Genomic DNA, 16,527 nt, shown 5'->3' with positions numbered 1-16,527 from the left:
TCAGCTTTCTTCAAAATAAAGTAGTGTCCAACAGAATAGCGAAACTCCTAAAGGTTTGAAACCACTAGAGGGAGAATAAGTAAAGAGTAAACTTTCATTTTTGGATGAACTATCCCTTTAGCTTCCGAATGGTGATTAATATTGACCAGCAGGGGTCAGTGTTTTTTTTTTTTTTTTTACAGACAGACAAATCCAGCAGTCATTTACATATTTCTAAAGTTCATTTATTTTTATCTGTTTAAATCAAAAAGTATATAGGCCTATGCATTATAGACACTTATCAAATTATCAGCACTTGAGATAAAACACGACACTAACGTATGCACAAAAAAAAAAAAAACACATCATCAGCTGAGTATTGCACTACTGAAGTGGAGAAAATCCACACAGATATATAACATCTTATTCCACCTCTGTGAGGCTTTAAAAGATTTAAGGTCACTCCAAACATGGAAATAGGCAAATAAATAATGCATCAGAGCTGGAAAATACATATACAGTAGCCTATTATACAATACAAAATGCGTTACAGTGATTTACATATCCGTTCACAGTATAAATGCACATTTGGTGAGGAAGATAAAGCTACATATGAAGCAACACAACAGTCTTTGGATGCACCTTTGACATATGAAAACATTGCATTTTCAGTGAATTAACACATTTTGGAGGAGCAGCAGATGCTGTAATCGCTTGTTTATAGTTTGTTTCAACACTCTTGGGAAAATAAGACACAGTATTAACTGCTAGATTGTTTTGAGAGCCTGATCCAATAGTATCAGGATGCAGCCTTTATGATGCAAGCTGAGATTGCATGACTCAAGCTGAGATTGCAATGTCCGACACAATGCACTCAAATGGAGCTAGTGATGTCACTGTGAGGGGTGGGGTTAGGTGAGCCCATTAAAAAAGAATTGGATGCAGCTCAGATTGCACTGCACCGGGTCTGCATCCAGACCCCTCTCCATAAATATTCAAACATAGAATTATAAATACATAATTGGCACATTTTTATCTCAAATTAACATTTTTAAGACTATGGGTGGTCATGCTTATTTGTACGGTGCACCCAAGCTATGGAATGGCCCATCAGCATTGGAAATGCAACTTCTCTGGACTGTTTTAATAAACTCCTGAAGTATCACCTTTTTAATGTTGTTTTTACCTTAGATTGATTATTTTTGATAATTTAATCATCCAATTGTACTGAATCGTTCATATTTATTATTTTATTTATTTATATGTTTTTATTATTTAATGTTCTGCTTTGTTACTGTTTGCCTTGTAGCGCTTTAGGTCTGAGAAAAGCACACTGTAAGTAAAATGTATTATTATTATTATTTTGGAGCATGTGTTTAGTTTTGAAACTCAATATATGTACACTCGTTAGACTCTGAGGCAATTTTACAGTTATTTACGGCAAAAACTCCCTGTAAAATACCACACACATTCTTTACAGTTCACTACTGTAATATGCACTGCATTGTGGGTTAAAACTTTTACAGTAGCTTACCGCATGTTAGGAATTTGGTATCGAATTCCAGTATCGTGACAACCATTAATATCCAGCTGCAGACCCGCAGAACCACACACGTTTCAGGTTCACACAATCCAGCACACGCAATCTAGACAAACCATATATGTTACGGCGAATGGTAATGATATTAGCGTATTTTCGGACATCATCATCAATATATTTTTATATATCGTTAATTAATATTGTACACCGTAAACAATAATGCATACTATTTCACAAATATGGCGATCAAGACGGGTGAATGGGGGACGTTGTTTCCGATCACCATTCAATATAATAGACTAAGTTTTCTATCATCCATCATACTGTAGATGATCAGTCACTATTTATCTGACAAAGTCAATGTAGCAGATACACGTTTACTGGCCTTGCTGAATGATATAAAATGGACAGGTTAATTTATATAATGGATTCATTTATAATACAGGAAAATCAAGTTAATATAGTCAATAATACATCTTTATGTGTAATACAAACCTTTTTACACGTTTAAATGTATTGATTATTACTTTACTCAAGCGATTAATAGTATAGATTAACTTTCTAATAACTTTTTTATTAATGAGTTCCCACATTCAATACTATAATTTATAGTTAGTAATTTATTGTTTTTTAAAACCATAAAGTGCTGGTAATTCGTGGTAATTAGTTGCAACAAATTTAGCAATACAAACAAATTAACTTTTAATAATTATATATATATATATATATATATATATATATATATATATATATATATATATATATATATATATATATATATATATATATAACTAACAGTTGCTACAGTTTAGTAAAAGTTAATTTATAATCAGATAATCAGTTAAGATTTATGTCAGTTTATAGCTATTATACATTGTTTAAATAATTAACTATAGTAATTTATTTTAATGTGACATTATTGTTTGCTTTTTTTATATTTAACAGCAAAACGATTTTAACCAAGTATGCTAATATTATGATCCTTAATTAGGTTATTACACTTAATTCCCTCTAATTTTCTACAGTTAGATGGTCTATTATGTCTATTAGGTCTATTGTGGATACGTGAATAAAATTATTTTTATTTTCATAATCTGAGTTTAGAAAAGATAAAACGATAAAATAATGACTGATGTGGAAAGCCCTAAACCTTTCAAAGTCTAATAAATAGCAATTGTAGCACGGGGATCTCAATCACCCTATTTGTGAAATACAGTAGGTGGCGATAATGCTCCAAAGGAGTTACCATATATGGTTCGCCTAGATCGTGTGTGCTAGATTGTGTGTGCCTGGAACGTGTGTGGTTCTGCGGGTCTGCAGCTAGATATATCTCATGACAACACTAATGTCTATACACTGTTAGACATTTTATTGTATTTTTGCCGTAACTTACTGTAAATGTGTTTTACAGTAGCAGGGCCCTACCACAATTTCATTTTACTGTAAATTTGCCATTGTGTTCACCTACACAACAGAAATGACTATGATTGGCCGTTAAGGTCAACAGTTCACCGAACTCACCACTGTTTACTGAGTGCAACCACTGATACAGGAACACTGGAGCCTTTTAAAGCAGTGAAGATTAGTCGATTCATCAGTCAGGGTTTCTGCAGATATCATAAATGTAAGACTTTTTAAGACCATTAAGTGTTAGTTGAAAACCAGATGAGATTGTTAATGGAAAAAATTTGTAATTTGTTTGGTTATTTGTTAGTAAATACTACACATAAAGGTTTACTGTTGGTGTAAAATGTAAAGAAATAACAGTAAAAGTACTGTAAAAATGTCATACTGTAAAATTAAAGTGCGGAAAAGGGCATTTTAAAACAAAAAGAAGTAGCGGTAAGGCTATTTTACTGTAAAATGAAATTGTGGTAGGGTCCTGCTACAGTAAACACATTTACAGTAAGTTACTGTAGTTGTAGAAACTTGATGACAGTAAGTTACTACAAAAATACAATAAAATGTCTAACAGTGTGTAGACATTAGTGTTGTCATGATACTGGAATTCGATCCCAATCCAATACCAAGACCTCGGATTTCCAGTGTGTTTACCTGCTCAACATAAATGACTGCGATTGGCAGTGAAGGTCATTAGTTCACCGAACTCACCACTGTTTACTGAGTGTAACCACTGATACAGGAACACTGGAGCATTTTAAAGCAGTGAAAATTAGTCGATTCATCAGTCAGGGTTTCTGCAGATATCATAATGTCAAATTTAAGACTTTTTAAGACCTTTTTAAAAACATTAAGTATTACATTTAAAACCTATATCACAATATTAAAAACACGCATACACATAAGAGTAAATGCAAAATCATAAAATTTGTGGCAAAATAATTGTATTCAAATTGAACAGTTCTGAAGACAGGCTAGATGCATCATTGAACTATAGAAAAAACAACCACACAAACAAACATCTTAAGGCTGATTTATACTTTCGCCAGGTGGGTATATATATATATATATATATATATATATATATATTATTATTATTATTATTTTTTTTTTTAAATTTATTTATATGTGTGTGTGTGTGTATAAAACCTATGACTGGTGGAAAAACATATTCTGTAATATTAAAACCACCTGGGTCTCCACTTTTGCCATGGGCTTTCTTTTTGGTTTTACCAAACATATCCCTCAGATTTTCTAAACTTTTACAAAACTTTCCTCCTTTCCCACTGCTGTTGTAATTTTTAGGAAAGAATTATTGATCATACGGTTATCTCTATGATCACGCATGGACGGATCATAAAGATCTCGGTACAGTTGTACCAGTTTCAAACAAAATCTCTTTAAAGTGATTCATATTCATCTCAAATCAAATCAAATCAAATGCGGCGTCGCACAAACCATTCGCCCAAGTCTCCAAAAATTTTGTGCGGTCCGTCAGCTGAAATCATGTCTCGCGCACCCAAAGCAAACCTCCGCAAACACAGCGATGACGTCACATTCACCACGTGCATTGCGTTCAATAATAGAAAGCTGATTTGCTATTGCATGTTGGCCTCATTTGTAGCTGTAATGCTGACTAGTGAAATAAAGAACTACAACACCATGAAAACCAAGCAACAACAACAAAAAACAAATTTAAATGAGCATTACCTGTAGCATTACATGGACATTGGAAAAATAAGACCTGTGCAAAAATATTTAAGATCTAGAACAGCGAATTTAAGACTTTTTAAGGCCTAAAATTTCTATTCTTGAAGGTTTGACTTTATAAAACCTCGGAGAAAACCCTGATCTGTTGATCGCTCATATGTCAGCTTATTAACATACCAGCCAATCTTTACAGCTTTAAAACGCACTCCTTCATTAGCATAGGACGTTAGTCTTGTTTTTGAATAGGCCACTATGCTGACACATAAGCATTTGTAGCTTCACCCTCTATTGAAAACAGCACCTCATTTGAATTTAAAGCGACAGTCACCAAAATGCCACGATTAGAATCAAAGCCTAAAGGGATCCGTTTTAATAAGTTATAAAACATCATTTGTGTGGTATTTTGAGCTGAAACTTCACATGCGCACTTTAGGGATACCAGAGACTTATTTTAGATCTTGTAAAAATGTGCATATTAGGTCCTCTTTAAGCCAATTGTTGTCATATAAAAAGAGCAAAACAATATGCATACGGTAAAATGTTTGATTGAATTTCTTCTGGTTTGACACTAAACTGGAGTGTCCATCTGACTTCCTTTCACTCCGACGGGGACGACAGCATAACTTCCTTCTTGATACCGAAGCCATCGTAACCGTATCTCATTCTGAACCTGAAAACAAAAAAATATATATATATATCGTAAAACTTCCTCAAATCCTTATGTTAGGAATAGGATATAAACATTTACACATATTATATGAGTTTAAAGAAATGATCTCAAACTCAATTCCTGGAGGGCCGCAGCTCTGCATAGTTTATCTCCAACCATCTCCAACTCACACCTGTCTAATAGACTCTAGTAGGCTTGAACAACTTGATTAGCTGGATCTGTGTTTGATTAAGGTTGGAGCAAAACTGTGCAGAGCTGCGGTCCAACAGGAATTGAGTTTGAGACCTGTCTTAAAGGGACAATACATTCAATAATGAGAGTGATGGTTTTTTTTATTATCTTTCTTTGTGTTCAACAGAAGAAAGAAACCCTGAAAGAAAAAACTGAGAAAGAAGTGTAAGGTGAGAAAATGATAACAATGTTCATTTTTGGGTGAACTATCCATTTAAGAAAATTGTCCATATTTGTTTAATATTTTAAGGTCTGATATTACTATGAAAGCCTGTTTTCCCTCATAATAATGAGAACATTTTAAAAAAATTATATTGAATTAAGTTCTCATCATGTGATTAGATGTTTTCCTGTAATAGATCTCATAATAATGTCTCTCAAAATAATGGATAACTTTCTCATCATAACAAAATAACGAAAGTAAGAAAGCAAGCCATTATTACAAGAAAAAAAGTCAATTATTATGAGAAATAAATATTTTTCATGATGGAAACAGGCTCCTTTTCTTTCAAATAAAAATATGTATTCTTTTCATTTTATAAAATGATAATTGATCAAAAAACCAATTGCTTTCATTCACTGTGTTTAAAAATTCTACGAAATTTTAAATGTTGTTAACTTTTCTGAAGTTAAAACATTGATATTGTGACTAAAAATGGATAGAAACCATTTTAATGCAGAGTTGGTAGAAACTGCATCAACAGTTTACAGAGGAAAAGTTTTTTTTACAGTATACATGCATACACTCACCCGCCACTTTATTAGGTACACCTGTCCAACTGCTCGTTAATGCACATTTATAATCAGCCAATCACATGACAGCAACTTGATGCATTTTTGGCATGTAGACGTGGTCAAGACGATCTGCTGCAGCTCCAACCGAGCATCAGAATGGGAAAGAAAGGTGATTTAAGTGACTCTGAGCGTGACATGGTTGTTGGTGCCAGACGCACTGGTCTGAGTATTTCAGAAACTGCTGATCTACAGGCATTTTCATGCACAACCATCCCTAGGGTTTACAGAGAATGGTCTGAAAAACAGAAAATATCCAGCGAGCGGCAGTTCTGTGGGTGCAAATGCCTTGTTGATGCCAGAGGAGAATGGCCAGACTGGTTCCAGCTTATAGAAAGACAACAGTAACTCAAATAAGCACTCGTTACAACCGAGGTCTGCAGAAGAGCATCTCTGAATGCACAACACGTCAAGCCTTGAGGCGGATGGACTACAGCAGCAGAAGACCACACCAGGTGCCACTTCTGTCAGCTAAGAACAGGAAACTGAGGCTACAATTCACACAGGCTCACCAAAATTAGACAACAGAAGACCTTGCCCGGTCTGATTTCTGCTGCCCATTCTCGATTTCTGCTGCGACATCCGGATGGTAGGGTCAGAATTTGGCGTCAACAAGAAACCATGGATCCATCCTGTCTTGTATCAATGGTTCAGGCTGGTGGTGGGGGTGTAAGGGTGTGGGGAATATTTTCTTGGCACACTTTGTGCGCATTAGTACCAATTGAGCATCTGTCATCGCCACAGCCTACCTGACTATTGTTGCTTACCTTGTCCATCCCTTTAAGACTACTGTTTACTCATCTTCTGATGGCTACATCCAGCAGGATAATGCACCATGTCATAAAGCGCTAATCATCCCAGACTGGTTTCTTCAACATGACAATGAATTCACTGTACTCAATGGGCTTCCACAGTTACCAGATCTCAATCCAAAAGAGCACATTTGGGATGTGGTGGAACAGGAAATTAGCGTCATAGTTGTGCAACTGACAAATCTGCAACAACTGTGTGATGCTATCATGTCAATATGGAGCAAAATCTCTGTTCTGAAGGCAAAAGTGGTCCAAGTAAAGTGTACCTAATAAAGCGGCCAGTGCGTGTGTGTGTGTGTGTGTGTGTGTGTGTGTGTGTGTGTGTGTGTGTGTATCCAAAAACAAAAATATAAGTAATACAAATAAAGGTTTTTTCAAATGTAATGTAGATTAAATAACTGGTCTCATAACCCACAGTGCATTTTTATTTTCATCCTTAATTGCTAATTGGCCTTTGAGCAGAGCTCTTGATAATTCTCCAATCTGTTTCCTAATCAAATTAATAAAGATTGGCATTTTGTTGGGCCAGACTTTGAATACAAATGTTACTTAGTCCTCTGAGAACGCGGATCATCTCCATTCAAATATTAACCTGATTAGCAAAATCACCAGACAACAAGTTTGTCCAGATTTGAAAGATTTGTTTTATTAATAATAATAATTTCATTATAAATTATTTATACTTATTCGCGATTTTACTTAAAAAAAAAGTCAACAGCTTTTAACTATTTTAAAAAGTGTAATTTGTTTGTGAATCAGACCACACTGATTCACCAATAATAACTGTTTTAAAAGAGTCATTTGTTTGTGAATCAGACCACAGTGGTTACACTAATTCACCAAATAGAACTGTTTAAAAGAGTCATTTGTTTGTGAATCACACCACACTGGTTAGACTGATTCACCAAATAGAACTGTTTAAAAGAGTCATTTGTTTTTGAACCACACCACACTGGTTACAAAGATTCACCAAAAAGAATCATTTTAAAAGAGTCATTTGTTTGTGGTTCAGACTACATTGGCTACACTGATTAAACAAATATGAGAACTGTTTTAAAAGAGTCATTTGATTGTGAATCAGACCACAGTGCTAACACGATTCATCAAACAGAATCATTTTAAATCAGTCATTTGCTTGTGAATCTCCCCAGAGTGGTTACACCGATTCACCAAAAAGAGCCATCTTAAAGTCCTTTGTTTTTGAATAAGACCACACTGGATACATCGATTTACTACACAAAATAATTTTAAAAGTCATTTGTTTGTAAATCTGCCCACACTAATTCACAAATTATAACTGTTTTAAGGGTCATTTGTTTGTGAATTAGACTACACTGGTTACACCGATTCACCAATATAACTGTTTAAAAGAGTCATTTGTTTATGAATCAGACCACACTGATTACACCGATTCACCAAATAGAAACTTTTTAAAAGAGTCATTTGTTTATGAATCAGACCACACTGATTACACCGATTCACCAAATAGAAACTTTTTAAAAGAGTCATTTGTTTATGAATCAGACCACACTGATTACACCGATTCACCAAATAGAAACTTTTTAAAAGAGTCATTTGTTTGTAAATCAGACCACACTGGTTTCATCAATTCACTAAACAAAATGAATTCAAAAGAGTCATTTGTTAATGAATCAAACCACAGTGATTACACCATTTCACCAAAAAGATCCATTTTAAAAGAGTCAGGTGTTTGTGAACCAATCTACACTGATTGCAAAGTCATTTCATCATAAATCAGACCATACCATTTGCTATTCCATCAGCAAGAAATGGTTTCAATGTGTCATTCATTCATGAATTGGACTTGACTGTTCATGCTGTGTTTGATTTGCCAATGAAAATGAAAATCATCTGTAAAATATTAAATGTTAGACAGAGAGAAGCTCATACTGGATTGAAACAACTTTTCCAAATCAATTATTGGAAGAAAATTTGTTGATAAAACTTTTCCAGAATATTAGCAAAGCTCCTATAAAGTTTTTTGTTACATAAGAATGGCTTTGTTCATATATAATCAAGCCTCCGGTACATTATTAGGACTTTCTGGGTTTAAATTATTTGTATTTTTATGGTGCAATCACTCACCTCCTGGTTCAGGAAACAGTAGAGAATTGCCACAATCAGGCCCTTAAAGAAAATCAATGAAAAAGAGAACGTCGGTGTCTGCAAATTACAGTCTGTGTATAGAAAATCTTCTTCAGATCAAGTCTCCGCAAATATTAAAAATCCATCTCCCTTTTGCCTTTCATCTCAGATTGAGTGTTTTGAGAAAAATGAAATGCTTTTAACACCATTTCTGAGCCCATGCCGTGTTATTTCTGCATAATCATGGATGTGTCTGTGTGATTTGAGTGAGTGGGGTTAGATCCTAATCCTTCATGTCTGTCTACAAGAGACTGTCACAGTGAAGAACTGACTAATATGGTGCAAATAAAAGAGTTAATCCAGTTAATTCCACATTAATGCCATTCAACAGCTGTCTCATTTCACAGGAGTGCATATAAACAGGATCTCAAGCACAAAGATCCTATTTTTGTTCATGTTCAATTACAAATTTAAATCATAAACATGCAGTGCTACACTCCAAAATAAAAAAATAAATAAAAAACTATAATAATTTTGCTGCTTGTTTAAGCTACAATCACAAATCAGAAAAAGTTTGGAAAGTATGGAAAACGCAAATAAAAAAAAAAAGAGAAGTGATTTCCAAATTTACTTTGACTTGTATTTCTTTGCAGACCTTATGAACACAAAATATTTCATGTTTTGTCTAGTCAACTTTTCATTTGTAAATAAACATCCTTTCCTATCATTCGGACCTGCAACATATTACAAAGTCAGAACAGGAGCAGTTTAGGGCTAGAAATCAGGTCAGTGAATCGGCTTTCAGCAACTCCGCCCCCGGCTGCTGGAATCAGCTTCCAGAAATGATCAGATGTGCTCCAACGTTAGGCACATTCAAATGGAGACTGAAAACACATCTGTTTACTGTGTCTTTACTGAATAAGCACTGTGTTACATCTCACAGATCAACACAATCTTACAGCAATTCATAACTTTTTGATTTAGTGGCGTATGAAAGGAATTCGTATGAATTCCTAAGATCTAATTCGTACAATTTAGTACGATTTGCTCATCACCCAATGAGGTTTGGGGTTAGGGGTGGGGTTAGGTGCCACACCTTCTTTTTAAAATCATAAAATTTCGTACGACTGAACTCATACAAATTAATACGAATTAACCACTAACCTTTCAAAATGTAAAATACTTACTTTCCGTTTCATTATTTTATAAACTATTTTAACACATTTTTGTCTGATTTATCTGTGTCTTTTAATCCTTTTTATTATTTGTTTTAGTTTTCTTATATTTCTTATACTTTAATTTTCTTTTATATTTCTTATACTCTTTTATTCCTGTTTAAGCTGTTAAGCATCGCCACTGTGTATGAAATGTGCTATATAAATAAACTTGCCTTGCATGATTGCTACAATGATTTGTGCATTTTAGTGACTTTCTACATGCAACATTACCTATTGTGGAACCGTTAATGACGATACACTGGGAAAAAAATCCATAATTTCATGGCTTATTTCCAGCAGCTCAGGTGCCAGAAAAAAACGTTAAACAGCAGCTGTTAAATTACAGATATTTACTGTAAAATAACAGATATTGGGCCTTATCATACACCCGGCGCAGTGTGGCGCAAGTCACGGCGCAATAGTCTTTTGCTAGTTTCAGCTTGGCGCAAGAGTGGTTTTGAGGCGTTGCGCTATGCTGTTTAAATAGCAAATGCATTAGCGCTCATATGTGCGCCCCATAGGCTTTCTGGTCTAAAAGGAAGGCGTTCTGAGGCGGACCGCTGGCGCGTCGCTATTTTGTGAAATTAAAATAGATTTTTCATTAGACCAAAACTAACCCGGTCAAACTCCGGCGCAGAGATGCGCCTCGCTTACACACTGCTTAATACGCACAAGAGAGCAATAGGCAAATATCTTTACATATGAAAAAATTTAAATATTAAGGATATATATATATACATAAAACATTATTTTCTAGCCAAAATAAATATGAAAAATCACTGCTTTTATATCTTCTTCATCTCGGGAGGCTTTTTCAGTTCATTTATAACAATTTGCTTTTGTATAATGTTATTATTATTAGCAGTATTATTTATTATATCCATATTTATATTTGTTTTATTAAAAACAAGCTTAGATTTGCCCACCTGTCAGGTTTTAGACCATAAGGGGCACAGCATGTTTTAGGATATAACTCAGGTTTTAGAGCACACTTCGTTATTGTTGTTCATTTATTCGTTTGCTGGAAATTAGAACTGAATTTAGAAATAGTTTTGAAACGAATATTTGCGCTTAACAAACAAAATTAATTATTTATAGACTAATTGATGTCTGTGCGTAAAGGTTAACTATCCAGGAGCGAAAGTGATCCATTATCTCTCATTCCCACGCAGTAGATGCTCTGTTTAACAGTTTTCTGTTAAAAAAAAAAACTGTTAACTGTTTGCTAGTGAAATGCTCATTTTTTCCACTTAGACTTACTTTACGTCCTGTACATAGCGAATGCGCGTATGGCGCGTCGCAGCTGGCTCTTAAAGGCAATGGGAGATGAGACTCTGATTGGTTTATTCTCAAAACAGACCTATAACTCATTAAGAAAATAAACTCAACCCTTTTAGACCATGCACCACGGCGCAAAGCTGATTTTCCCATCCTTACATTAGCAAAAATGCGTTCTGACACGCCCTGAAAGCGTTTACGCCCTGCGTTTTGCGCTCTGCGCATCGACCGTAAAAATAGAGCCCATTAAGTTACAGAAATGTCCTTAAATTTGAATTTCTGGTGAATTTCTGTTATTCAACCTTTTGGTAATTATTAGTAATTTTCTGTAATTTATAGATTTTTTTGACAGTATACTACCGTTTAGAGACCACATTGGCATCAACAGTATTTTGGAGCCATAGTATTGCAGTGCTACCGTAGTACGTGTAATCCGTGCAACTCTAATTGCAAAGTCATTTTCTCGTGAATCAGACTATACAATTTGCTCTGTGTGTGTGTTTCTGATCCATCAACGAGAAATGGTTCAGTGAGTCATTCATTTGTGAATTGGACCTGACTGTTTGTGCTGTGTTTGATTTGCCAATGAAAATCAGAAAATATCAAATGCTTGATTTTCAGTCAACTTCAACAGCTGAAATTTGGCAAACTCAAAATTCAGTGTGAAAGCTGTGTGTAATACGTTTACATTTATAAATAGACTGGTGCTGAGTTAAGCCGTGTGGTGCTGATAGTGTCTGGATAACCTGGAAGGAGCCCAGACACAGCTCAATGCAGAGCCGCAAGCCCGTGTTGAAGTAGTCTGGGAGAAAGCTGAAGATCATGTAATGAGTGCCGAAGAGAGGGATGAGCAGGAGTGTGGACTTGGTCAGTCGCCTGAGGAAAACAGAGATAAAGATGGAGAGGAGGATCAGTGAGAGGGTTATTGGGCAGATTTAGTACTCACCGCTTTTCATGCGTGGAATTTGTGGACTCAAAAGAGCATGAGCATAATTATTACTGCATGACTTCAGACCAATATTGACTATAAATCTATTATAAATTAAACATACATTACGTTAAATCACGAAAACTATTGGTCAAAAAACATTTTTGTAAACTGAAGTAAAATAAAAAATTTACAATAAATGAAAAGCAAAAATGAAATGAAACTATCAACAGACATGGCAAAAACTAACTGAAATAAAATAGCATTTCAAGAGTTCACACTTAGCTGATGATTGGTAATAAGCTTGTTTGGCATGCTGTCCAGGGAGAGAGCCCTGAGCTCATAAGATCCTTGAGTCCTGCACTACTTAGGGCAAGAGGGGAGTTTGAGCTCAGGTAGATCTCAAGGAACTCAATGACTCATTTCTGACTATTGACAGATATGGGGTTGGCTTAAGAGAGATATACGGCTTGCCAAGACTTTGACTATGATGGCAATTTGACATGTTCAATTTACTTAGTTTGTATATTTTTTGGACAGTGGGAGAAAACCAGAGAACCCAGGGAAAACCCACACGAGTACGAGGAGAACGAACAAACTCTGCACAGAAATGTCGACTGGTTTAGAAGGGACTTGCTGTGAGGCAACAGTGCTAATGAAAGGGTTGCTGTGGAAAGGAGGGGGAGTAGGGTAGGGGGATTTTTCCAGAGGGAGAAAACTGAGGTAAGAATCTCTGGGTATTTATAGGGAGTTAGGAATCACCCGTTTGTTGAATCAATCGTAGGTTAATGCAGGACAAGCAGTGAACAATCAAAATTAGGGATCCTGGGCGGCGTAGTGGACCCCCGCTCTTCAGTTTGTGATCATCTGACCCCCGCATTTTGCGCTATGCCACTAATAATCCTCTCGAAATTAGTTTATAAATAAACTTTAATTATCAAAAGTATTAAATAATTTCTTTGAATTAAAGGGATAGTCCACCCAATGAAAATTCTGTTATTATTTAATCACCCGTTAATTGTTTCAAACAATTATGAAGTTTTTTTTTTTTTTTTTTTTTTTTTTTAACACAAAACAAGCTTTTTTGGAAATTGCTGAAAACCTGTAACCATTGACATCCATAGTATTTGTTTTATCTATATATATACAGTTGAAGTCAGAATTATTAAACCCACTTAGAATTATAATTTTTTTTTAATATATATATATTTCCCAAATGATGCTTACCAGAGCAAGGAAAGTTTGCCAAAAGTATGCCTGATAATTTTTATTTTCTGGAAAAAGTCTTATTTGTTTTATTTCGGCTAGAATAAAAGCAGTCATAATTTTTTTAAGCACCATTTTAAGGACCAAATTATTAGCCCCTTTAAGCTAAATGTTTTTTTTTTCAATAGTCTATAGAACAAACCATCGTTATACAATAACTTGCCTAATTACCCTAACCTGCCTAGTTAACCTAATTACCCTAGTGAAGCCTTTAAATGTCACTTTAAGCTGTATAGAAGTGTCTTGAAAAATATCTAGTCAAATATTATTTACTGTCATCATGGCAAAGATAAAAATAAATCAGTTATTAGAAACAAGTTTTTAAAACTATTATGTTTAGAAAAGTGTTAAAAAAATCAGGTGGGTCAATAATTCAGGGGGTGAAATTAAGGGTTGGAGGTTGAACGTTGGGCTAACAACCTAGCTCATAAATACTAGATGTTACAAAACACCAATATTGATTTATTTATTCATTCATTTTCTTTTCGGCTTAGTCCCTTTATCAATCAGGGGTCGCCACAGCGGAATGAACCACCAACTTATCCAGCACATGTTTAATGCAGCGGATGCCCTTCCCAAAACACCAATATGGTGCGGCTGAATATCGACTGCGATATAAATGGCCCAGGGAGTAAGAGTAAGTATATATAAGGTGAAGTTTTTTTCCTTGCTGCTGCAACCACTAGCTTGCATGGTTCAGGATCTGTAGAGCTGCGCAGCGATGGATTTGCTCTTCAGTGTTTGGACTCTCAATAGTGAATATTCAACCACACTGAACTGAGCTAAACTGAACTGAACTTAAACTCTGAAAACCTAACTACACTGTTTGAATTTACTATGATCTTCTACGTGAAGTCAGCATTATTAGGCCCCTTTGATTTTTTTTCTACTTTTTAAAATATTTTCCAAATGATGTTTAACAGATTCAGGAAATTTTCACAGTATGTCTGATAATATTTTTTCTTCTGGAGAAAGTCTTAATTGTTTTATTTTGGCAAGAATAAAAGCAGTTTATAATTTTTAATAGCCATTTTAAGGTCAAAATTATTAGCCCCTTTGAGCAATTTTTTTTTCGACAGTCTATAGAACAAACCACTGTTATACAATAACTTGCCTAATTACCCTAATCTGCCTAGTTACCCTAATTAACCTATTTAAGCCTTTAAATGTCACTAAGCTGTATAGAAGTGTCTTGAAATATTATTTACTGCCATCATCGCAAAGATAAAATAAATCAGTTATTAAAGATGAGTTACTAAAACTATTATGTTTAGAAATCTTCTCTCCGTTAAACAGAAATTGGTGAAAAAATAAACAAGCGGTCTAATAATTGAGGGGGGCTAATAATTCTGACTTCAACTGTATATATATATATGTATATATATATATATATATATATATATATATATATATATATATATATATATATATATATATATATATATATATATATATATATATATATAAAATGTACACACACACACCACAGCAACAGATTTTGTAAATGTGAACATATATAATAAGCAAATAGCATGAGGAGATTTTAAATATATTTGTACATTATTTACAATTCATGCATTAATTTTCCTTCAGCTTAGTCCATTGTTTTTCAGAGGTCGCTACATAAGAAAGAACCGCCAACTATTCTTGCAAATGTTCTATACAGCAAACGCCCTTCCAGCTGCAACCCAGTACTAGGAAACACCAATACACTCTCACATTCACACACACTCATACACTACAGCCAATTTAGTTTATTCAATTCCCCTATAGCACATGGATTTGGATTGTGGGGGAAACCGAAGCACCCGGAGGAAACCCACACCAACACATACAAACTCCACAGAAATGCCATCTGACCCAGAGACTCAAACCAGTAACCTTCTTGCAGTGAGGCGACAATGCTACCCACTGCGCCACCGTGTCACCCTTGTAAAAATGATTAAGTGAACTTATTTGAGTTGTGTCAAGACAACATGAAGGAATTGTGTGGAATCTAGCAATTTTACAGTGTTCACTCGCTAAAGTGTAATGGCAAAAAAATCATTGCAGATGAACTGTTCCTTTAAATCTACATATAAAGTAGAAGTGCCTCTATTTTTAAAAATGTGAAAACTGCACTCGCAGATCAATGAACTCAATTTGCTTTATATTATGAGCACCACCGCACACAATGAAAAGCGCTTAAAAGCATAAAATATTGTGGTAAACCTCCACAAAACACAGATTCTAGAGTGCAATTGACAGGCCTGTGTGAAATCTGCATATGCATGAGTCCGTATACAACACAAAACAGCAGCAAACACTCATTATTGGCTGAAACAGAAGAGTCTCTTCACTGAAAAAAGTGTTGCATGCAGAACTGTTGCAAACAATTTATTTGTGTTGAATTTAAACAAACAAATTAAGTTTAGTAATGTTCAACTTAATTTGTTTGTTTAAATTCAGCCCAAATAAATTGTTTACAACCTCCTAACGTAAAAAAATTGAGTAAATCCAAGGAATTATCTTTGAATCATTTTTTTCAGTGTTCATGATAACAGCATTAACGGGACAGATAAGCGACACCTCCACACATCTCTGTCCAGATAATCTCT

The 16,527-nt window shown here is 34.7% G+C and overlaps 1 protein-coding gene across 4 annotated transcripts in view; it reads right to left on the bottom strand.

The window, feature by feature from the left end:
• Positions 1-4,696: 4,696 nt before the first annotated feature.
• ghrhrl (growth hormone releasing hormone receptor, like) overlaps positions 4,697-16,527 on the bottom strand; it is a 77,165-nt gene continuing 65,334 nt past the window's right edge. For 3 of the 4 annotated variants that reach the window (XM_073938745.1, XM_073938743.1, XM_073938744.1), the window contains 3 exons: positions 12,483-12,612; positions 9,242-9,283; positions 4,697-5,300 (listed from right to left, as the gene is read on the bottom strand). In XM_073938745.1, coding sequence (XP_073794846.1) covers positions 5,199-5,300; positions 9,242-9,283; positions 12,483-12,612 — 274 coding nt within the window. In that variant the 3' untranslated portion in view covers positions 4,697-5,198. 4 annotated transcript variants of the gene reach the window in all.

Source organism: Danio rerio, chromosome 23 (genome assembly GCF_049306965.1).
Source record: "Danio rerio strain Tuebingen ecotype United States chromosome 23, GRCz12tu, whole genome shotgun sequence".
NCBI lineage: Eukaryota > Metazoa > Chordata > Actinopteri > Cypriniformes > Danionidae > Danio > Danio rerio.
Note: the sequence above shows the minus strand (reverse complement) of the source record. Positions and strands in the feature narration are given on the sequence as shown.